Here is a 25,180-nt window from a genome sequence, read left to right as displayed (position 1 = left end):
TTGTATCAGCAGGTGGTAATTGTAAGCAGATTCCGTCCATGGTGGCCAGGCATGAGGGATGCAAAGTGGTCTCAGTCAATCCTGCAGCTTTAGCTGACAGACACACTTGCTTCCCTGCCTGTTAGTCAGGGAATTACTAGGATTCACCCTCCATTCATAATCATTCTCATGAACAGATTCCACTTTGCTATGGGTTATCACCTCCTTTTGACTGTCTGTGCCTCATCACTGATGCTCATTTCCGGTCCAGGGAAGACCTGGTTTGGCAGTTCGGGCTGGACTGTTCCAATGAGGGACAGGGTCAAGACTGATTTGCATATGACTGGGTCTAAACTGGGGTAGCATGGTGAGCAAAAGAACGATGGATTTAACCCAGATCTCTTGACTGGGGCTGAATGTTTGTTGTTCTGCATTCCATCCATCATCTGTGTGCCTATTGCTTTCTCATGCTATGTGCACCGGGTATGCCCAGACGTGGGTCCTGGGCTCACAGTGTCACTGGATTCAAGCTAGCCTGGCTGATGAGGGGTGATGCCCCAAAAACAGTCCCAGGACGCTTGTTTCCAACAGTTACAAGGAGATACAATATAGATATTAATAGTCCCAAATCCATTTGTGTATCATCATGTTCGATTAGAAAAGTACATTGCAATTACGAGTTTTGCTCTCAGAAAGCCTACAGTTATTCCCACTGGTGACTTTACAAATGGAAAACAATTTTGGACATCAAACCCCAAGTTGTTCTGCTCCATCTGCGCATTTAATGCCTATGGTCAGTGAGCTGAATCTCAAATTCATCCTTCAGGGTAAATGAATAGTGTTTCAGTGGAATTTCTTTCCATGCTCAAGCTTGAACCCTCTGCAACTCTGTTCTGCCTCACTTGAAGACAAGTTCTGGCCCTTCTACAAAGGCCTTTTACAGATTACAGAATGCAAACACACTCATTTATGCCTACACCTTGTCACATGTCTGTCATCTTTACTAAGTACCTTGGTATGGTGACTAGTGGATCTTTGCATCTAAGAAAGTTCTGGTGATTGAGCGTTGAGACGCCATTACTTGTAGCGCAGAGGGATATGATGACCAATCAGTGCCCCCCCATATTTAATGTGCATGCTGTGTCCCACTGAGAGTTTTCCGCAGCCTGCTATCTGCCTCCCCCTATATCATATGTAAGGAGCACACTGCAACAAGCTGTCTTTACACTAAACTGCAGTAGTACAAAATAAGGAGAAATTCCATCTGCCACTTGGAAGACCCAACTAGAAGATACAGGTAAGAAAGTATTGAGTATCTCTATGTTCAGAACTACTGTACATGCAACATTTTCTCCCTGGGGTAAAGTGAATAACAACTAGAGAACATTTTATGGAAGATGGTGACTTCTAGTATGCCCAAAATGGAAGCTTGTATAAATGGGTGTTGAGTGATAAAAGAACAGCATTCTGATTGGCCGTACCTGTACGCTTTATGCCATTCGTATCAAAGAAAAGTTTCTGCTTCCACTTTACATGTGGATTGAGGCGGGATAACATGGGATATCATTCGACAATGGCATCGTTTTATGTTATGCTTAATGTTTGGTAAAAGGAGAAGGTGCCAGCACCATTCTGACCTCTTCTTTGATTCAGTGTCCAGAGCTTTGGAGGAGTTGTTGTGTGCTTTGAATCACAGGGCGTGCTCATGAGGGGCTGCACAAGCCCCCCAGGCGGAGAGCTTCAATATAATGAGCTTAAAAGAGCCCTCCCAGTCATGTCAAGAAACATCAATCTCTGATCCATGATTTGTAACCCTTCCATGGATCTTATGAGGGTGTGCTCACATGCCCCGGATGTATGCCGTATTCACGCATGCTTTTACAACGCATGCCTTTACAACACAGGCAATACACCGAATGTGTCATTTCCATGCGTTCTATTACAACGCAAGTCAATACAACAACTTGCCTTACCGAAGCGCTAGACTTTGGAATAGGATATTTTACGATTCCAACTCCAGTCTGTGCAACAGTAGGGAAGATGTTGGATTTAAAATCCAACGATGCGTTCCCTAAAGCAAATCATTGTAATGAGTTGTGTTGTAATGGAACGCGTGGTAACAACACATTCCTGGTAATGGCATTCCTTGTAATGGCACTGCGTAGTTCTGTCTGCATTGTAAACACTGTTTTCCCACATGCACCGCCTGCCCCCACCTTAGTAATGCACTGAACCTGTTTATGAAAAATGCACTGTGCATCTCGACAGTGAAACAGAGACCACAGGTGAACGGCGACAGGAGATGTGTACTTATCAAACAAAAACACGGCCCATCTGTAGTTGACACAATACCTAGCTGACGCACATCCTTCAAGAAAACATTAGTGATTTCTAGCAGTGCATTTTGGGGTGCCACCCTCATTACAGTCATTGTTGCACAGGAACCAGCGTGGCTGTTTTCACACAAAGGCCAAACGTATTTCACAGCTTCCTAGGCAGAAACCCCATCCATCACTGTCAGCGCGGCACATAACTGTCCACTGTTTCCTGACTGGAGGAGAGCAGCAATAAAGATGCCCATTCATTTCCAGCCTTGTGTTTTCATTCCAGATTCTAGGTTCCGTGGTTGTTGCCAACGTTTTATTCCCTGTTCTCCCATCATCAGAGAGGTCTCTGGGCCAGGCAATTCCCAGCACTTTGGGGATTTGGAAGAATCCCTCCCGTGGACACCAGCGCCGGCGGTGCCAGTGGAAGAAATCCCACTCGGTCACAGCAAATTGCTCGTTGTCAGCAAATGCCCAGACCCAAAGGTGGACATTCCAATCACAAGTGTTGATTGGGTTGTGACCTCCGACCCAAATCTGCATGCCGAATGTGAACCTGAAACCTGCAGGCTCCCTCGGGCTTCCCTTCATCCCCTCCCAGGAGGAATTTTACAGTCACCACAGACGGCTGCCTTTCTCATTTGTGCCACCAGGACCACTTGCCGAAAGGGATCTTGGAGGAAACGCTGTTCGGGTTTTTGGACTGTGTCTAGGTGCATTCTAATGGAGTATATTTGTTTCATGGAGAGATGGATGAAACAAAGTCATCTTCTCACTAATGGTCATGCGCAGTGCGGGCCTTTGCTCAGGTATTGCCTTGGGCAAAATCAAAATTGGTGCCCTTCGATGCCATAGGAGGTATGTAAGAAGCGGGGAGGTTGTTATAGAGCAGGAAAGTGGAAGGAAGAAGCAAAAAAGAGGGGTTCTAAGGGTGTAAAATATTTACGGGTACACTGAAGATAATGATCAGGTGCTGGCAGCCTGGAATTTGGAAAAAAAGCATTAAAGCAATTTAAAAAAAATCAGTGCACCCCTCTGAAACAAGGCATCCGAACTCGAACTTGGGCCCTGCTCGCCCTTCCTAAAGCCAGCCCTTGCCATGCAGCAGGTTAATCAATTATTCCTAGGCTGTGCCTGCTGGACAGCGAGCCCTGATGTTCTTTGCTTCAAGGTATTCCAAACTGGCTAGAATTTCAACAATTGTGAGCACTGACCCCACATGCCAGCATTATGGGGTCGATTAGGATCGCGGATTTCCCGCATCCTCCGGGCCGGCGGAAGCCACCGCCGGCCCGGAGGATGCGGGAAATCCGCTGCGGACCCACCAAAGACCCACCGCCACATTAGGATGGCTGGTGGGTCTTGGTTTCAGTCCGCCGCTTTTCCGCCGCGGTCGGCTTACAACCGTGGCAGAAAAGCTCTAATATGGTGGCGGTGTCTCTCAGACACCGCCAGACATATTAGGATGGCTTCGCATACGGATCTTCACTTCGGGGGCCCGTTGTGGGCCCCTTGGGTGAAGGGAGGTGGGGGGTGCCTGTCACTTTGTGCATGTAAATGCAATGCATGCGTTTTTAACATTGTGGCGGGTGCAGCTTGAAGCCGCACCCGCCGCAATGTTAAAAATAGAGGATGTGACCGCCAGGGTGGCGGTCACATCCTAATTGCACCGGAGGGAACGCCGCAGCACATGCAGACGTTCCCTCCTACTCAGGGCTCGCGGACGGACGCAAGTCCGTCCGCGATCGTAATGTGCCCCTAAGTTCGGGAACATAACTTCTTCCAGTAGGTTTTAGAGTAGGGCCTTCTATCTTTGCACTATTGCCATACTAAAATGCCTGGCCCCATTTACTATGCCTACCTAAACAAAAACATACCACAGGGGTAGTATGCGTACCATAAATCATCTATACCAGTGTATACACGCCTATAAGAATGACCAATGGAAACAGGAATCACTAGATTGCATGTCATTTACAATATTGCTTATAAGGAATTCAGTTTTCCCATAAGGCATTGGCTTTCTAAAGGTCAACGATGCTGTTACACAGTGAGTGACTAGTCCTCCCCCTGGTCTAAAATGTATTCAGAGTTGTCTGATGGTTTTTAAACTTCTTTATTCTACCAAAGTTAGATAACCTCTGGCATACATCTGCTTTTGCCACTAGTTCAAGAAACAAGCAGCCTTCTGAGCTTATATATACGAATTAATTCACGTTTGGATCTTTCCAGCTAGTAAGGCTTTTATGTTATGTTAAGGTGACCTTAAGAAGCACAAGCCAACACCAACTAAGTGGCCGATGGCAGCATTCAGGATGGCCAGGTACACCCAGACAAGCCTAATAGATTTTGAATGAGTAAAGCAGTGCGTCTGAAGTTGTGCTTTCAAAATAGAACAGTTTTCAAACTAATAAAGTATTGTGTGTAACGAGTTTAAGAAAATTGCTGGGAATATGAAAGATATAGGATCCTCTAACACAAAACTGTGCTGATGTGCGATTTAATAATCCTTCTTGAAGTATTACCCAAAAAATGAGAACCTTCATTCCACAGGCAATTTAATAAATACTAGCACAGGTTTTTCTACGTGGACGGATCTAATTCTACTCTCACCAACCCCTAGCTAATGTGCTCTAATGAGTTTATCATATACTAAGTACTGTGAATAGTTATCAGTAGTATAGCAAGTGACTTCTAATTTGTCATGTTTGTCATTGTTAAGTTTAAACCATGCTGTTCAATCAAATCTTTTTTATTAAAGAAATTCAAGTGACCATTGCCAATGATCTAAGGCAATTTCCCTTCTACTGGGCAATTATTTTATAGCAAAAAAAATATATGCACATAAAGAAGTAATTCTTTTTTTTTGTTGCACAAATTGAACGTTTTTTCAGGTATTCAATCAATATTCCACAGTCCTTGCAATAGTAATGCTAAATAAGGAGACACAGGATCCGTGGAATGAGTAATAGAAGGGAGACACGAACGCCGATGGGGTGCACGAGGGAACCCTCCAGGACTTTTTTCTCCTATTTGTCGAACCAAGGATGGGGGTGTTTAAATGTATTTAAAAATTCATGAAACATACATTAAAGGACTCCTTAAAAACAGAAGCTTAAAAAGCAAAACTTTGATTGCTGACAACAATATTGTGAAATTAATTTTGGGAGAATAATGCAATTAATGACAAATGTGTTATAGTTATGAATGCCGTGAAGAAGCGTGAAGCAAAACAGGTGTTGCTGAGAATAAGGAATAAGTGAAAAGTATACATTCATGCAAAATAATGAAGAGAATTAATTTGACAGGAACTACCACATAACTCAAAAGTCAAAGGGGTGTTGACCAACCAGGGGAGAGTAGGACGAAAGAAGGATAAGGTGGGAGTTTGCATCCTCTGGTATAATAATGCACACTACTGAGGCATTCAGTTTGTTCAATGCTGGGCTGCAATAGGTAGGTGTAAAAGTGGAACCAGAAGGAGCACAGCATGAGAGCTGGTTCACCAAGCAGGTGTTGTCCTCTGATGCTCCTCCTTAACATGCTCTCTTCCCAGGAGTAAGGTTATTTGTACATTGCTCTCATAGGCAGCTGGCAGGTAAGTCTCTGTTCTTGGGTTAGCAGTTTCCTACTTGTTCGGGTCCTTACGACTTTGGGGCCGATTACAATGTCATGCGGAAACTAAACTCACAATCGGCTGGTCCGAACACCGCTCGGAAGGTCTCCCATTGACTTCAATGAGACCCTGTGTTCCAACCGACAACACAGGCTCCTATGGGGAGAAGGGGTGTCTGCGGAAAACTGTGAACTCTGTCGCAGGCACCCCATGGTGCTTGCCACACAGTGTATGGTTTTTCAGGGGGATGCATTGGGAATCCCACGATCCTCAACCGGATGAAGTCAGTTTCCGACAGGCTTTTTATGTTGGATAGACCAAGTCGGAAAGGTTGTCCGAATCCAACATCGTAATCGGTCAGTCGGAAATCCTGTCCGTAGAGCTGTATGAATCGACTCAAACCGGCTTGGATTCTCCGAGAGCTAGTCGGAACTGATTCACAATGTCCGAATGGTTTTTTAAAGTAAGCATCTGAAGAAGATGAGATGTTTTTTAGCACTATTATTGCAAAGACTATGGGATATGAACAGTATACGTGATGGATGCAACCCTTTCGGCATGAGGCACATTTTTTACTTCTAATATGAAGTGAGCGCCAGTATCATTATCTCGATCCTGACCAGAGAAATGAAATATAACGTTTATTCATCTTTGCATAGTTCCTTAGGACGATCTAGGAAGATACATCTCCCACACACTTCTATGCTTCCGTACCCATGGTGCGCACTTAATGAAAGAGGTATTATAAATAACACCGGGGAAAGATTTTTCGCTGAAAACTGTAAAAAACACCCCAGTTTAGCACAACATCTTCACTCAATACATTTGTAAATACGCACATTGCTTCATGAACTGAAGTTTCAAATTGCTCCGTGGGAGGAGCTCTCCAACATGAAATACAAACACAAGAGAAAAATATCTCTCCCCAACCTGCACACTTTTTCAGAACGGTGAAACAACATATTTGTGGAATCCCCAACCCCCAATAAATGTTTTTCATGATTAAAAATAAATCTTAAAGATCCGCCCTTGAAAATTCACTCTTGTCTGCTGTAACATCCCAATTTCCAGATTAGAACTCTAATACCAATAAAGTTGCAGCCAATCTTGTTTTAAAATTTAGCACTTATTTTTATTATTATTATTAGTAGTAGTAGTAATAGTGGTAGCAGCAGTAGTAGTAAAAGTGGTAGTAGAAGTAATAGCAGTAGTAGAAGTTGTATTATTAGTAATTATGTCAATATTACTACTATTATTACAACTGCTACTACACCCCTACTATTAATAACACTTGCATAAATACCAATAAATGACTGATGCTAGAAGCAATGCTCAATAGTAGTACACTAATTTTACTACTACTATTAATAGAAATATCAATAAAAATAGAAACATCAATAATAGTAATAAACACCAGCATCAACATCATAAATAATAATACTATTAAGAAGAACAAAGTTATATATCAAGAAACTTTTACTGTCACTACTATTACATATATCAGTAGCAGTGCTGGTTCTGATACTACTATTAATAACAATATCATTAATTATGATTGGTGCTTTATCCATGTTACTATCAGTAGTACTGGTGCTCCAAATATAAATGCTACTAAATACTACTACTTCCATTACTTCTACTGCTACTAATACTACTAACGATGATATGATTAATAACACTAAAATATTAACTATACTGGTTCTTATAGTACTACTTCTTGCATTAATACCAAATATTACTAATACTAGGATTACTACTCAATATGTATTTACTACTAAAGTGCCACAGGCCAAATGCAGCATTTCCTTTTGACATCAATGATCAGCCCAGGCGAACTGATAAGGGCACCCTCAAGTTCATATACTTACATTCTACGTGTTGTATACTTGAGTTTTGCAGCTTGACCTACCTGGCCATTGATTTCACAGATCACTAGGTTTTGTTCATTTCCCGAGCAAGAGACGCGGATATACTTGAGCCAGTTTGCGTTCCCCGTGTGGTTCGCGTCCACGCCAAATTTATCATTTTCTAGTTCACCCGAAATCTGCAGAGAGGAAAAACACACTCTGATCACCATCTTTAGTTTCAAGTTAGTGGTCAACAAATGCCAAAGTGCTCCTATGTATACACATATTTCTCACAGTCTTTCATTCCAATGTATTTATTAATTAACAGTATGTCAAATGATATATATGGTCTTTGGATAAAATGAATGTCAAAATAAGCAATCATTAAGCCACACTTGGCCTTGGCGTGTGTGCAATGTTTTTTGTTGTTTCAAACATATGCAATCTGAAAAAAAATGCAAAATATAAAAATAGAGATGTGTCCCAACCACCCATGCACACCAGCCCTGAAAATGGAGTGGACTCCTTTTCAGGTGGCTGCACACATCTAATCAGTGCAAATCAGCCTATGAATTAAGTGGATTGACCCATTGGCCCATGCTGTAGACTGTGATGGGCAGAAGTAAAACGTGGATGACACTTGAAGAGACCAATGGATGAGGAGGGATGACAGAAAGCACCTGTTATGTACATATCTATATTATTCTATTATAATTGGTTTGGAAAACAAAGCGCTGGGAAGATAGATAAAGCTGTCTCTAGGTCAGACCTAAGGAGTCTGGCTTTTTAACCACAGTAACTACTGTTTTTGATAACCAAAAGCAATAACTTGATAAACATATTATAAATCTGAAGAAAACAATATATATATTGATTTAATTTGCACTGCATCTCCAGGGAAGGGCTTATGCCTTTCCCACAAGAGATCTTTGTGGCATTAAAAACTAAGGGCTAGATGTAGGTGATCACAATTTACCGATTCTAAAATACCGTATTTTACCGATTCGGTATTTAAGAATCGGTAAATGTGATGTAGGTAATGAATCGGTAAATTTTACCAATTCGGTAATATTTGTTATTATAGATTCGGTATTTACCTAATCGGTAATAAGGAATACCTTCCCATTCATTCCTATGGGCCTCGAGGCCCATAGGAATGAATGGGAAGCAATTCACTATTACCGAGTCGGTAAATACCGAACCGGTAATAGGGGGGGCATATTCAAGGGTGGCAGGGTGTCACATTGTCACCCTGTTGCCCCCCTGAATCGTGCATGTGTGCACGTGTGGCGCACATACATGCTCTAAGGGCATGTATGTCTGCCACATGGCACTTTTAAAAAAGCACAAAATTGCTTTTTTAAAGGTATTCTGTATTTACCACCAACTTGTAGTTGGTGGTAAATAACGAATCCTTAACCCAAAAATGCATTCACTTGAGTGCTCCCTACATAGGATTTAAGGATTCGGTAATTTACTGATTCCTTAAATTAAGGAATCGGTATTTTACAGATTCCTTAAAATAACGAATCAGTAAATTACCGAATCCTTAAATCCAGCCTCCTACATCACAAAGGGCTAAGTACTGGTGGGTAACGGGAAAATTACCGATTTTCGTTCGTTACCGACTGGTATTTGCCAAACTACATCTAGCCCTAAGTGCCAGATGCACAAAAACACCAGTGCACACCTGCGAGAGCCAATTTCAGGTACACACTCACAGCTTCAGAGCCCAGAGATCTTGATTCGCCACCAAGCCCTGCGGGCAAGGTGTGTGTGTCAGGCTGCAAGAGTTGGTGTTGCAGCTCTTAATGCGTAACAAAGTAGTAGGCTCACTCTCACTACTCTGCATTCGCTCTCGTATGTCACATGCACACTGAGATGGAGGGCTGGGCCACGTTATGTCCAATTGGCGTGTACTGACCTACAGAGGGATTGAAAGGGCCTCTGCGCGTCAGTGCTAACATTCACATTCCCACCCTTGCCTTGCGGTAGGAATGCAAATCTACATTTCTGCATGCATGCTTTGCATGTGTGATGGGGTGGGATGGCAGGCTCTGCAATCCAGGCAAAGGTCATGTATGATCGCTGACTGCACTGTGACTTATCCCGTGGCAGCCCTGCGCCTATTCAGGGCTGCCTGAGGTGAGGAAAAACTGTGCTAGACTTAGGGTCTGATTGAGATCTTGGCGGACGGGTTACTCCATCACAATGGTGATGGATATCCCATCTGCTGAAATATAAATCCCATTATATCCCATGGGTTTTCTATTTGGGGGACGGGATATCTGTCACCATTGTGAGGAAGTAACCCGTTCGCCAATATCCAATATCTAAGTCAGGCCCATAGATTTCAGCTCATCTCTTCACGAATGAAGGATGTGCTAAAATCTGCACTTGCTTTACCGCCGACATGCCCAAAAGGCCATGTTTTATGCTGTGTTGAATTGTAATATTTATATAGTGCTCGCTACCTCTTTTTGGGAACTGAAGCGCTTGTCTGCATGGGTAGCATGCTACGCTATGTACGGTTTGGGGTTGGAAGGGTGTTTTCTTTGTTTTGATCTTAAGTGGGAAGTGTTTCCATGTTGGGTGTGATGCCCACCAGATTGCGGTTATAACGTTAAGGGATGCACCACTTAGCAGTGTGATGGATGAAAACATGTGGGAGATAGATGTGAAGTTTATGGTTTTTGTCAAGCATGCAGCTTTGATCAACTATGCAGGTCCCTTTATGGTATTCTATAAAATCATAATACACTAAGCAGGTTCCTACACTGGCTGTCCATTATAAGATTTTAGTTTAAAATGTATTGTTCTGACCTGCAGATGCATGTGTTAAATGCATATTGAACATATGCAGCATATCTTGTTCATGCTCAAATTCATTTTGTGACTTAACAGGTGCACAAAATGCAATTTTCTGATCTTGCTCAATTAGTGGCTAGTTGCAAAGAGATTTGTGATTATTAGTTCAGAAGCAGTACTGTTTTCTTTCATGATGGGTAACACTTCCAACATGGCTACTTTTGTTGGACTTATGTGAAATTAAATGTTGCTTCCAGAATAGTTTCTTCTGCGCTTGAGTCGTTAACAAGGTACACCAATCCGTTTCTTTGTAGTACACAGTATGAGAAATGAACCAGGTGATTGGATATGCCTGCTGTCACTCACGAGGAGCAGGCCGTTTCACTGAATCTCCAGAAGAATCGTATCAAGTAAATGTAAGATAGTGTGCCCAGACAAAATGGCAACTGCTTGCGTTTGTGGCTCAATAAATGTGTTTATCCAGAGTTTCAATATCTTAATTGGTATCCTGCACTGAAAGAAAAATCCAGACCCTTGTGAAATATTCATGGAAGCTCTTGGCCCCATCTACCACTTAAACGTCAATGAGCTTGTATCGATTTATGGAAACAAAACAACACTTTACGCCAAGAATTTGTAAAATTTTAAATGTCAGTGTTAGCCAAACTTGTATTATTCATCATAAGAGTCCTACTTTTGCTCCAAAACCTCCTCATGGACTCTGTATTTTAGTTTTTCAAAGAGGAGAGGTTTATGTACTAAACACAGCGCTGGAGTATGACGTTATGAGGGATTGTCTTGCTTTCATCAGTTAGGCTGCCATGTTTTGAGTCGGAAATTCCTGTTATGAGGGGGCTTCTTGTTTTTATAGAGCATTGCACTGGAGTGCAAGATTACACCTCTTCATCCAATCCCACATTACATCATACGTGTCTGTGCTGTTAGGAACTGACTGTTCATATGTAAATATACACTGCCATGCCTCGCCCTAGGAAAACAGGAAGTCCCACCTTAATAAACATGGCTGACTGTTTTCCTATATCTCATCCAATAGGTATGTGATGTGATATATAGTGTTTGAACATAGGATGCTATTCATACAGTGGTGACTTCCAAAACCTTGATTGGCTCACTGTGCCAGTTGTGCCATGGGGAAGGCCCCAGGCCTCAGTGCCAAGGCCCTCCAGGTTTAATCAGTCAAACCTCCACTATGGCGGGGTGGCTTTCTCATTACAGATGTGTGGTGCCAAAATATGCTGTCCGCATTCACTTAATTTTGTGTGGAAATGCATCATTAATCAGAAACTTTTAGGAAATGAAGTATAGGTGTTAATAGCCTGGTGAAGTGGTGTTTTCAGAGTGCGGACATCACATTGCTACGGGATTGGCAGGTAGCAGGCTTCGTGTTTGCAAGGCATGCTTTGCACCTTTTGAGAGACAGATTTTTTTAGCTGGGTTTTGAATCTACTCCTGCACCATGCAGTTTATTTTATGTTATTACACTTTATTGGTACCAGATATTTACACTTTTAAGGCAAGTAAAATTCTGAAGTAGAACTATTGGCAAATGTATTAACAATGTAATCATGTATAGCAGCCTTTAAAGACGAGATATCCTTACATAATCAAAGTATTGATTATTTTACTGAGCAATGCTCACTTTCTAGTTTCGACGCATCTAAGTAAAACCTTAAATTAATGTCATAACTAAATGGCGCTGTAACTTGAACACGAAACAGAGAGGCCTCTCAAACTTGTATAACAATCACAGACATCGTGTTTCCAATTTTGGGTGATCAGATTTTGAAAACTAAACACAGGTACATTCCACTTACTTAGGAGAAGGCGTACAGTTTTTCATCAAGTAAGAGACAAAGAATGATTTGCCAGACAACAAACACCAACATAGAAAACAGTGGCGGCCCATACAGGTAACCGTGGTGAGGCATGGCTGGGTGGGGAGGGAGTGGGGGGGGGGTAAAAGTGACAAACAACGGGAATAGGGAATGTAAAATAAATAAATAAAACCACTTGCTTTGCACTTGTCGCCTACGTGGTTTTATTTATTTATTTATTTTACATTCCCTATCCCGAAGTTTGTCACTTTCACCCCCCACCCCCCACACCGCTGCCCCGGCCCACCACCTCACCACGCTTACCTGCACTGGCCGCCACTGACAGAAAACATAGTCATTGTGGCACTCCAAAAAATTAAGTGCAGCCTTTGCATACAGTATCATCTGTGGAAACAAAACTGCTTCATGCTGGGGGCATCTAACTAATTGTGCACTGTAATCACATCTGAATGATGTAATTACCAAGCCTGGACAAGTTAGAAGGGTGAAACATGCCAAAGCATTAATTTGTTACTTTTTGGCATGACCAGTAGAATTATGTAGCTGGCACGGACCAAATTATGTGGCAAAGTTGACTAAAGTATGTGATAAGAAAAGGCAAATTCTGTGGAGTAGTGCCGCACATTTTGTGATAGTATTCCTTCATTATTTTGGCATTTTTACAAAGGCTAAAAGTGTCTGGGCAGAGGTTTCACCTCATTAGTACCAGTCTAACACTCAAATACAGCAATAAGAAACAGAAAGGGGACCAGCCAGCCTTTGCAAAGGGACATCCACCTCACGGAAAGACATGTTGCTGCGAGTTTAGTAACTTTTGATCCATTTGAACTAGAAACACGTTTTGTCAAAATCTGCAGATGATGAATTTCGTGGCAAATGCAGTAAATTATACCAAAAATGTAACGGTCGCAATTTCATGTAGTTCCAGTGGCCCTACTGATAGCTAAAGAAGGGGGAAATCCCCAAACAAGCAGTAGCAAAGAAAAACAAATATGATATTTTGAGCTCAAAACGCCAACTGTTTTTGGCAAAACACAAATTTTGCTTTTACTTTTTAGAAAAGTGATGAATTGAAAGCTATTTTTTTGTTTCAGCGACAAAATCTATGTCAGACCACTGGCCAATTCTCCATGTTTTTTTAAACACAGCTTTTTATTAAGGTTTTGTAGCTTGCATACAATAAATAGCAAAACATGTAAAGCATACATTTGTGATGGTCAAGCGTATATTTAAGAACGGTCTCTGACGTCTCATGTACCTTGGTGTACAAAGGGTCAAGAGGAGTGGCAGCTGATACAAATAAAAATTGGTGTGGTGAGTGGAGGGTGTGCGGGGGGGAGAGGGGGTTAAAAATAAATAAATAAAATACTTACCTGATGCTAACAGCAACCTCGCCCCCAGTGCTTCTCTGCTCTCCTGCTCCCAGCAGTCTCTGGGACACATCACAGACTCCCCATCCAATCCGGATGCTGCTCTCATGCTATACCTAGCAGGAGAGCAGCGTGGGGGTTGGCCTGCGCGGGCTATTTTGATGCTCGCTCAGGCACAGGGAGTCTGTGCTGTTTCTCTACCTGGCTGTGGAATACAGCTGGGTTGGAGAAACCTAAGCACGCATGTCTGTTTGGCCGGCCTAAGACAGCCGACCAAACCGACATGCGCACTTGTAGCAGTGCATACTATGTGGGTCGCTCCCACGACTTTGTTTGGTTCCTTGGTTTTGATTTGGCTGCTGCAGTATCCAAAGCCGAAGGGCTTGTATATTTACAAAGTATATCATTTTTTTTAAATTCCCTTTGAAGTTTGAAACCAGACTAGTGAGCAAGATGCCTAGTTTTGGTAAAATTGGTAATTGGTTTGTTTGTGGTAGTAACAGGGATTCCCGATTGGAGGATTCATGTCCGATACCTCCGGTTGGAACTCCGACTTATGAATTGTACTCAAAACATGGAGTAGGCCCTATTACTTATAATGAAGTATGGGTCCGCTACACTAAAAAAGATGGTGTTTTACAATGGCCCCCACATGGTAGTTTTGAAACAGAGATTTTAGACAATCTAGAAATTAAGCTATTTAAGAAGAAAGCCCGGCTGGCAATGTTTGACTCTTTCCACCTTTGGCGTAAGGAAGCCAAACAGAGAGAAATTAAGCAAGCAAAGAGAGATAGAAAAGATAAAAATATGTCAGTACTACAAGCTGCTAGACAGTTTAAGGAAGATGGAGAAGAGCGTGCGAGTGAAGTCTTAGATAGACAGCGTTGCATGGCCATAGATAAATGTTATCCGGCCTTGCCGTCTTCTCCCCCGAAAGTGATGGAAGCCCCAGAAAAAGATCCTTTGATCTCTCATTTACTGAGATTGCCTCCTCCCTATGTGCAGGGTGCTACTGCGCCTTTATTACCCCCGGTTGTTCCACCCTTTGTTGTTCAACCTCCTGCTGTTGTTCAGCCACCCGGTGCTCCACAGATGGTTTTGCCTCCTCCTGCGCAACCCATTCTAGGGTCGCCAGTCTTGTTATCAGCTTTGCCTCAAACTCCTTTGCCTTCTGCTTCTGCATCTTCGATTTCTACTGTTCTTGTCCCTACACCTTCCTTGCCTCAGAATATTTATTCTCCTGTTCTTATGTCTGCTTCTTCTCCTTCTGTTCGAAAACGAATGACAGAAACAGTTTCTAATTTATTGTCACCATTGTTTGGGTCACTGAATATGACCCCTGTTTCGGAACGTAAGCAGAGTCGTAGTCAGCTTCCTAGTACTGAAGAATGGACAGTGTCGGATTTGTTGGCTCGTAGGTGGATTTTAAATGCTCAGAGGTATAATTTGCCATCAGTTATGGATGTTTTCTTTCAGTGGGAACCGCCTAAGCAAAGGTATGTTTTTGATGTAATGTGTACTTTTCTGCGTCAGGAATGGGAAGATAATGAGTTGGGTCCGATTCCGCAGGATGTGCTCGATGTTCAGTCAGATTTTGCCAAAGGGATGATAGTGGAATCTGATGTTACAGATGCCGTAGAGACAATACTTGCTTTCAGATCTAGACTTCCGCCTCAGACATTGTATGAACCTAATTCCTCTGTTAGGAGGAAAGTGAAACAGTACCCTATGAGAGAAGTTCCTCCAGTATGGAAAGAAGCAGTTCAGGCTAATGTAAATTTGGGTATTCAGGCCGCTCCGGCTCATTTTCAGCGAGTATGGGGACATGTCCCTTGGAAGAGAGCAGAGGTCTTGGCTCTTAAGGAGACCTTACCTGACCCTCGTAAGAATCCTGCTGGTTATTACAAGGAGTTGTCCCAGACAGTTGAAGCGTGTATTATGAATTTAGCTGACATCGATATGTTGATGGGTAATGTAGTCCCTCAACCCTTGTGGGCGAAGATTCGTCATGAGAATCATGCTGCTGAATTAGGTGATACCTGGGCGAATATTGTTGCTGCAGATGGTAGACAGGAGGGAGGTGCTAAACCTGAACCTCTAGTTTCAGAATTACCAGGTAGAATTATTAATTTGATGAAAACGATGATGCCCGCTTTACGAGTGAATTGGGATAAGTTAGCAGCATGTAAGCAGAAGAAAGACGAGAGTGTATCTGATTTCTTCACTAGGTTTGAAGAGACGTTTATTGATCATAGTGGTCAGGATATGAGTACGAGGGTGGTCAAAGGTTGTTTGTGGATAAATTTGTCTTTAATTTGCTTCCTGAACTTTCTAATAAGTTAAAGGACTCTGAGAGTTCATGGGCTGTCTCTTCTTCGGCCCAGATATTGGCTACTGCACAATATTACGAGAATAGGGATAAAGATGAGAAGGATAAAGTGGAGAAAAAAACTAAAGAGTTAAAGACAAAAGTTCTTTTGCAGCAAGCTTATCCGCCTCGTCAGAATCAGCCTCAGTTTCAGCAACCTCCACAATTTCAGAGATTGTTACAGAAGCCCGAGCCTTATGTACAGCGATTCTTTCCTGGCCCTAATCAGTGTGCTTATTGCAGAGAGGAAGGTCATTACAAGAATAGTTGCCCGGCTTTGTTACAGCGTGCGAATGGTGTATCTGGTCAAAGAGGTCGTGGTAGTTTTCAGCAAGCTCCTAGGGGTAGGGGACGTGGTGTGATCCCTCAGACTGAGCGTTCCTCTTCCCTACAGAATTCTGTGAATTATTTTGACAGACAGAATGTTCCGAGTGGTCAGTCTGCCCAGTATTATGTTGAGGATTACTATGTCGAAGGTGAGAGTTCTGGTTATAATGATAACTAGGACAGCCAAGGACAAAGTGAGGGAGTAGTGTCAGTTCCAGTAGACCAGAGTGGACCTTATGTTGAAGTGAATACATCAGGTGTGGTAGAACCTTTTCTTTTGGATACTGGTGCGATGAAGAGTTCTATTATGCACTCTAAACTTCCTGGCGCACCTTTGTCTGGCTTGACCAATGTTTCAGTAGGATTTTCAGGCGCCCCAGTTCGTAATCCGGTTTCTAGTCCTTTGTCCCTTTCGATTGGCCCTTGTGAATTGGAAGCTCCACTTATTTTAACGACTGGTTGTGGTGAGAATCTGTTGGGTTTGGACTTGCTGAAAAGATTGTATGCGACATTACATTGTTCTCCTTCAGGAGTACAACTTACCCTTGGTAGGAAAGTGATTTCTCCAATGTATTTGTCTAAGGATTGTTTGCCACTGGAATTACGTTCGCTTCCTGATACACTTTGGGCTACAGGTCCAAATGATGTTGGTCTTTTGCAAATTCCACCTTATGTTGTCACACTTAAATCGAATGCTAGGCTACCTCGTATTCCCCAATACAAGATCTCGAGTGATGGTGAGAGAGCTCTTTTAGCGATTGTTTATGATCTGGTTGAGAAGGGTGTAGTTGAGGAAACGAGAGGTAATGTTTGTAACAGTCCTGTTTTGCCTATCCTTAAACGTACTGATGCTTCTCAGCCACATGTGTACCGGTTTGTGATTGACCTTCGAGAGGTAAACAAGATAGTCGTGCCACAGTTTCCTGTGGTACCTGATATCACTGCTTTGTTGACTTTGATTCCTGCTTCGGCAGCTTGGTTTTCTGTCATCGATTTGAAGAATGCTTTCTTCAGTATTCCTATTGCTGAGGAGAGCAGGGATATTTTTGGCTTCTCATTAGGAGGCCGAAGCTTCCGGTTTAAGAGAGCTCCCCAAGGTTATTGTGAAAGTCCCTCCATCTATAGTCAGGCGTTGAAAACTCAGCTTGATGGTTTTGTGTTACCTGTTGGTGCTACTCTTATTCAGTACGTTGATGACTTGTTGATTACTGCTGATGATGAACAGATTTGTAAAGAGGCTACTCTTTCTTTGTTGCGGTATTTGTCTGACCTTCATCATAAAGTGTCACCTTCAAAGTTACAGTATTGTCGCCAAGAAGTGACCTACTTAGGTCATCTCTTGTCGAAGGAGGGAAGGAGATTGACCCCAGAACGAATTCAAGCAATTGTGCAAATGAATGTACCATCCACACAGAGAGAAGTACGTGCCTTTTTAGGTATTACATCGTATTGTAGACAGTGGATCCCCAATTTTTCACTGTTGGCGAAACCTTTGTTAGCATTGACTCTGAAAGATACTCCGCATCCTCTTCCTTGGTCTGACGAATGTCAGAAAAGTTTTTTCTGAACTACGTGATGCATTGTGTTCGGCTCCTGTGTTGGGTACTCCAGACTATAGTAAGCCTTTCACGTTGTACGTGCACAAGAGAGAAGGTTGTGCGTTGTCAGTGTTGACACAGACGTTTGGGGACAAGCAACGTCCATGCGCGTATTTCTCCTCTACGTTAGACCCAGTTGCTAAGGCGTTGCCGAGTTGTCTGAGAGCTACAGCTGCAGCGGCTGTTTCTATCCGACAGTCTGCTGGTTTGGTATTGGACAATACGTTGATTGTAATGGTCCCACATGCAGTGGATACCTTATTAAACAGGACTAAGACAGAGCACCTTACTAGTGCACGTCTTTCAGGTTATGAGTTGACACTGTTGGCTAGCCATGTTCACATCAAACGATGTAATGTGCTGAATCCAGCCACGTTGTTACCGATCTTTACAGAGACGGATCCTCAAGAAAAGCATGATTGTTTTCTTCGTACAGAGGAAGAAACGAAAGCTAGAGTTGACCTAAGGGATACTCCCCTTACGAATGTTGATGGTACCCTATGGGTGGATGGTTCGTGTTTTAAGCTTCCGAATGGTGAAACGACTGCAGCGTATGCTATCACAACTTTACATACAGTTGTTGAGACAGCACGCATACCACAGAATTCTGCGCAAGCAGCAGAACTAATTGCATTGACTAGAGCGTGTGTGTTGTCAGAAGGAAAGCGAGTGAATGTTTACACCGACAGCCAGTACGCGTTTGGAGTTGCCCATAGTTTTGGGCGTTTGTGGAGAGAGCGTGGGTTCCTTACTTCGCACGGAACCAAAATACAGCATGGGCAGTTGGTGAATGAATTTTGGAATCTCTCACTCTCCCGAAGCAGATTGCAATTGTGAAGTGTAGTGCGCATAAGAAAGTTGTGGACGATGTTGGTCGAGGGAATGCGTTTGATGAAGTTGCGAAGGAAACGGCGAAAGACATGATGAGCCGTATGTATGTTGCAGGCCCAGCTAATTGGGTTATGGCTGGTGGAATGTGTGAAGACACAATAGAAAGTGTGAAAATGATTCAGGCTGAAGCGACTGAGAAAGAAGTGAGTGTTTGGAGAGAAACTACGGGTATGTTGGATTCAACAGGTTGTTGGGTTGAGTTGTCAGAACACCAGCGATGGCTGTTGCCGGATGCGTATGTGCTCCCAGTGGTTACAATGGCTCATGGAATGGCCCACATAAGTTCGAAGGGAATATGCAAGTTGTTGGCTCCAGTTTGGCAGAATGCTGGAATCCCGAAATGTGCAGAGAACGTGGTGAAACATTGTATGATTTGTTTGAAGTATAATCCTGGTAAGGGAACTCCAACTCCAGCTGGTCATTTTGCTCCTCCTACGTATCCGTTTGAGGTGATACAGCTAGATTATATACATATGGAGAGATGCAACAATTTGAAGTATGTCCTTGTGGTTGTTTGTGCCTTTTCCAGGTGGATAGAGGCCTACCCCCTAAAGGATAATACTGCCTTGTCTACAGCCAAGGTTTTGCTGAGAGAGTACTTCCCTAGGTATGGTTTGCCGAGAATCGTATGGTCGGACAATGGGAGTGAATTTGTGGGTCAAATTATGAAGAAAGTATGTGCTGGATTAGGAATAAATCAGAAGTTCCATGCAGCGAATCACCCCCAGTCTGCTGGACTTGTTGAATGTTACAATGGTACCTTGAAGCTGAAATTAGCTAAGGTTCAAGCAAGCACTGGCCTTACATGGCCGGATGCCTTGCCGTTGGCTCTTTTGTCAACAAGGACGACTGTGCATTCTCGAGTGGGACTTAGTCCGTATGAAATTGTGTTTGGTCGTCCTGCGAATGTTTTGGGTGTGCCTCGTCCTAAAGAATACAGCAGTATTGAGTACCCTATGTTGGTGGATTACTTACATGACTTGACTGCTAAATTACGTGTTCCCCACCAACAGGTCTATGACAGTCTACCGACAGCAACTGCGGATCCAGGACACACAATTCAACCCGGCGACTACATTCTTACGAAGAATTTTCAACGAACAAAGAATTTGGAGCCGAGGTGGACTGGACCGCATTTAGTTTTGTTAGTGACTCGAACTGCTGTTAGAGTAGCTGGCAAGAAAAACTGGGTGCATGGCACCCATACAAAAAAAGTTCCATTGCCCTTACCATATGACAAGTGGGTGAGGGAAGGTATAGCCGATTCTGAATGTGAAAAAACTCCTAGGTTTGTTCCTTTTAGTGATGCTCATTTGACATGGACACGGTCAGAACGCGAGGATGACAATGTGCTGCAAGAAGCTGTTCCTCCACGTTTGAGATTGGACACTACCGAACCTGAACTTTTGTTTACCGACCAAAGTGTGCCGACTAAATCACGTTACAACCTCCGATCTCGAAATAAATAAAGGGACTTTGAACATTACATTTATTTTATTTTTTCCCACACTGAGATCAAAAAGAGACAATTTCTTCAAGTATTTTGCATTTGACTTTTGTTTTTCTTTTTCTCTTGCTTTTTCTGAAATTGTATTATGGTTTTCTGTTAAATTTTTGATTGGTTACCATTTGCCAGTTGCAGGGTCACGTAGGAGTACCAACGGTTCAGTTTGTGACCTGAGTAGTGGCAGTAGGCCTGCAGGACTTGCAGTGTCCCTAGGACCTGCTAATAATCACAGCTGAAGTACTCTATCAAGATTGCGTGAGCGACATTAGAAAATAGAGATTGTATTGAGGAATGACGATAAAAAGCAAGAGATGAAAAACCAATATTACAGAATGTTGTTCTCTAAGTGTGGTATAGCTTTATCTATTTTAATACTTTTATGTAATCTATTAGCTACTATATTCTGGTTTGTTTCTCCTACACAATTGACGTCTGCACCAACTTCTCAACCTACTCTTTCTTTTTCTACTGTTTCTTCACATGAGTTTCATACGTTACCTGAACATGAACAGACACGAAGATCAGAATTTGTGAACAATTCATTTATACAGATGTTGCATCAGCATCAGCTAGTCATAAATACCACGAATTGTTGGGTGTGTGGTCTTATGCCACATACTACAGATAAGGGAATGCCATATTTGGTTTTGCCTTTTTCGCCTAACGGGTCAGTTTGGGCACTCCAATCAATGTTTATCTATGCGAATGAAGCCTCTCCTGTACGTTCCGTCAAAGACAATGCAAGTAATAATGCCTTGATGAGGGGAATAGTTGATATGATTAGAGATATCGATGCGTATAACGCTATCCCTAGAGATGAGGTGCGAGCATATGTTGGTTGGAATAAGACGACATATAGTGTTAGCTTGACGGAGAAAGAAAGACAGCGAAGGTCCCCTCCTATTTGGATTGTACCCCACCGAGGTCATCTTTGTTTGCAAGGTAATGGTCAGAATCCGAGAGCTCAGCTTGGTGAGAGTGTGTGTGTTCACACATACGTTTATACCTCCCAGAAATCCCCTCCATTCGTGCCAGCAAAAGGCACGTATTTTGTTTGTCATGATAGAGCATACACATGGTTGCCATCTGATTTTTCTGGCACATGTTATGTGGCATTTTTGCTTCCCCCTACATACACTGCTGTTTTCGACTACCATAAGACAAGATATGGTAGAGGTGTAATCGATGCGAAAGATACTGTCGCAGAAGAAGCTGGAGACTTCTTTAAGGGTTTCCTACCCTTTTGGGGTCCTATGGCTAATAGTAGGAATATTCGTCAGCTTACGAGAGTGGTTGAGGCCACTATAAATGAGACTGCAGGTGCCCTTAGCAATATTACAGCTGAGCTTCAAGCGGATCGCCTTATGACATTACAGAACCGTTTTGTTTTAGATATTATACTTGCAGATAGAGGTGGGGTATGCAAATTGATTAGATCTAGTTGCTGCGTTTTCATACCAGATAATGCCCCGACAGTGTACCAAGCCATCTCTAGACTACATAAGATCTCTGAGTCTATTCATGTGGACGAAGGAGACTGGTCGTTGACGGGATGGTTATGGGAGTCGTTGTCCAAATGGGGATGGAAGATTCTGACGTTCCTTGGTATGGTGTTAGCTATCCTTTTCTCGTGTTGTTTATGCATCCAGTGTGGTCCCGCCATTTGTAGTCTTTGTGCTATGATCTGTGTGAGAAGACCAGTTCCGAGAGAAGTGAAGGATAATAAGATGATGTTACAGCAACACCTTGATGACCTGATGAGAATAGATATAGACCTAGATTCAGATTGACATGAGTTTAGGTTATTGCCTACGTAATGGCAAAAGGAGGTCTGTGGTTCTGAAATTCTCAAAACTGTCTGCATTTTAATCTTGCCCTTACGTAGGCCAGTGCTGTGGGCCCAACGAACAAGTGGCTTTCCGTGCATATATTAATTTGGGTTTCTCTGTTTCTGAATGAACTGCAAAGAGTAACCCTTTTCACCTGGAACTGACCTTTTGTAAAACTAGTTTCGCTAGCTGATGGTTGTCTAAGTTTTTCAATTACTGATTAGGACCTTGTTAACCATTAAGTTTCCTTGCGCATGTGTTATCTTAAACAACATCTAAATGTTTTCTTTCCTTAAAGACTTTCTTTTCTGAAACTTGGGTTTTTGCTATGTGTCGTGACTGCCATCTAGTGTTACTTTTTATGTAGGCTTCAGAAGTTAGTTTGTGAGCCAAACAGTCTGACCTGTTGTGAATCACATACACACATTAACCAGGGATTTCTTCGTGCGCTGGAGTTAATTTTAGAAGCTGGCCTTTCACCTAGGAATTGACCCTGCCAAGCCAATTTCCCTGCAAGATCGTTATTTACTTTTTCCAATTACTATTCAAGACATTTGTTAACTTTTAAATTTCTTTACGTCTCTGTTAATCTTGCACATTATCTGAAACTACTTTTCTTTATTTTTTCCTTCATTTCATGGGTTACGCTTTCAATTAAAGGTTAGATTAATATTTTAGATATGCCTAAATATTAACTTGTGGGTTGGGACACTGTAAATTGAGCTTTACTGTATGATGCTGAGTGATGTCATGTACTTTCTATTGGTTGAATTTTGGTGCAGGGGCGTGCATTTTAAATGTACCTTTTTGTGTATAAATAGGGATGTCTCGCCTTAGTAAAATTGAGCAGTTTCTTGAATTGTACATCGTGCTGTATTACTGGGATTTCTGCTACTAGCTGCAGCTAATAAATTTGATCTCTGACGCCACCTAGAAGTATTCCGTGTCTCTGTATACCAAGGCAAGGGAACCTAGAGGACTCTGGGCGTGTCCCTGACGCCGCTTGGTACTTGAAAACCCGGTTCTTCAACTACTCCTCCTCCCAGCCTCCCAGTGTCAATCAGGGTGGCCAGGCCCTGCCCTTGAATCAGCATACCGGCCATTGCAAGGAAAAATAAAATGATAATAACTTCTTTTATTATCATTTTATTTTCCCTTTATTCACTACTCAGAAAGTAGTGAGGCTGGTCAGGAGTCTGCATGGTAAGGCTCCCACTGTTAGCGAGGGGCAAAAGGCTCAGGTGGCAGGTTGTGGGGTGAAGAAGGCAAGGAGAAGGAAGTCGGCATGTGCGCCTCCTGCATTTACAAGTTTAACGTGTCCTGAGGGAGAGGAGAAGGACTAATGGGAGGGGGAATGTGATGGGTGACATGTGACAGTTGTCAAGAAGACGGACGACAGAGTTGGAGAAGACTGCGGCTGTCGATGCATCAATTAAAATAGTAGTGTCTCCCAGCTAGGGCCCAACGGGCATCAGCGGAGACCTCGGGCATCTTCTCCATGCAATGCCACTGCTTCAGCCTTAGCTCATCGGGGAAACAGAGCCAGCCATTGAGCAGGGGGATGGGTGACTCCTGGCGAGATGTGGTCATCTTCTTGGACAGTATGAGGGCCAAGTCAAGGAAACAGGAGGCGACCTTGTGATTACGCGGCCTAGAGTATATGCCCAGAGCACCCACCTCCCAGGTAAAGATGTTCAGAATGCCCACGCGCACTCCAGTTGTGTGAAAACAGTGGCCCAGTGTGTGTGTAGGTGTGCGCAGTCCCATAGAATATGTTCAATGTCAGCCCCTGAGGTGCTACATTCTCGGACATGTGTCGGAGACACCAGGAAAGACATGTGCAAACTGCGTCAGGGAGAAATATTGCCGGTGGAGGATTTCAAATTGGATATGTTTGAGGCACGTATTGCAAGATACTCTCAACGGGTACGTCAGTGCCTTCTCCCATCGGTCAGTTCTCCATTTTGAATTGTTACTCGTTCCCTGTATGAATTAGGGCCATTAGCTTTTTTAGGCATTAATTAATAATAAGGAAGCATTGTTATTATCACATTGTAAATAACACATTATAGCATGACGTCAGATCGCACCTCTTGGTGGCGATGCCACGCCTGGAGTTGAATGCCAAGTGTAGGCTCTTGTCGTACCATACTGGCCTTTCGGTGGCAAGAGCTTGTTTGGAAATCAATGATTGTTCCTATTATGCTGTCCAACCCTGATCAAAAGGCATTTTTCCCGCCACACCTCCAACTTCATGTTTGTTTCAATGCTCACAAAGTTTGGGCTGTTTTAACCCTAGCCCCAGAGCCTGTTGGTGTCACACTTTTTTCTACTTAAAGAAACACAGCCAACAAATGTCTAAGTGAGCAAAAACACAAATGGTTAATGCCATAAAGAGATGCGAGGGCTGAACAGCAGGTTCACAAGTGAGCCGAGGAAGACGCCCACACTTTTCTTTTCATATTAGGGTCACAGCATTTGGTATATACTCGCAACATTCAGTTCACATGTTCTGGCTTCCTGAAACCCCTCTCAGTAATAGTGAAAGAGTTGTGATAGAGGTGACAAATTGCTGTGTGCAGGAAGTGTTGGATTGTCGATATTTGACATTGCAGCAAAACGAGGCACTTCAATGCTTGCAACCAGACCAAAATACAAAGCTGGGTAGCTGCTAGAGATGCAAGTCCACAGACTGCAATACAAACTACACCTCTGAAATCCTTGTATTGTATTGTTTGCAACATTTATATAGTGCTTACTACCCTTATTTGAGGCACTGAGCACTTGCCAACTGGAGCAGCATGCTATTCTATGATGGTTGCGTGGTTGGAAGGGTGTTGTCTCCGATTTTGATCCTATG

The 25,180-nt window shown here is 42.9% G+C and overlaps 1 protein-coding gene across 2 annotated transcripts in view; it reads right to left on the bottom strand.

Annotated features, from left to right (window-relative positions):
* The window catches only part of PRDM16 (PR/SET domain 16), a 1,067,934-nt gene that overhangs the window by 111,223 nt on the left and 931,531 nt on the right, over window positions 1–25,180 (bottom strand). For both annotated transcript variants that reach the window (XM_078642479.1, XM_078642478.1), the window contains exon 4: window positions 7,829–7,963. In XM_078642479.1, the coding sequence (XP_078498605.1) occupies window positions 7,829–7,963 (135 nt within the window). The remainder of the gene's footprint in view (window positions 1–7,828; window positions 7,964–25,180) is intronic.

The sequence above is a fragment of the Lissotriton helveticus genome, chromosome 5_1 (assembly GCF_964261635.1).
Source record: "Lissotriton helveticus chromosome 5_1, aLisHel1.1, whole genome shotgun sequence".
NCBI lineage: Eukaryota > Metazoa > Chordata > Amphibia > Caudata > Salamandridae > Lissotriton > Lissotriton helveticus.
Note: the sequence above shows the minus strand (reverse complement) of the source record. Positions and strands in the feature narration are given on the sequence as shown.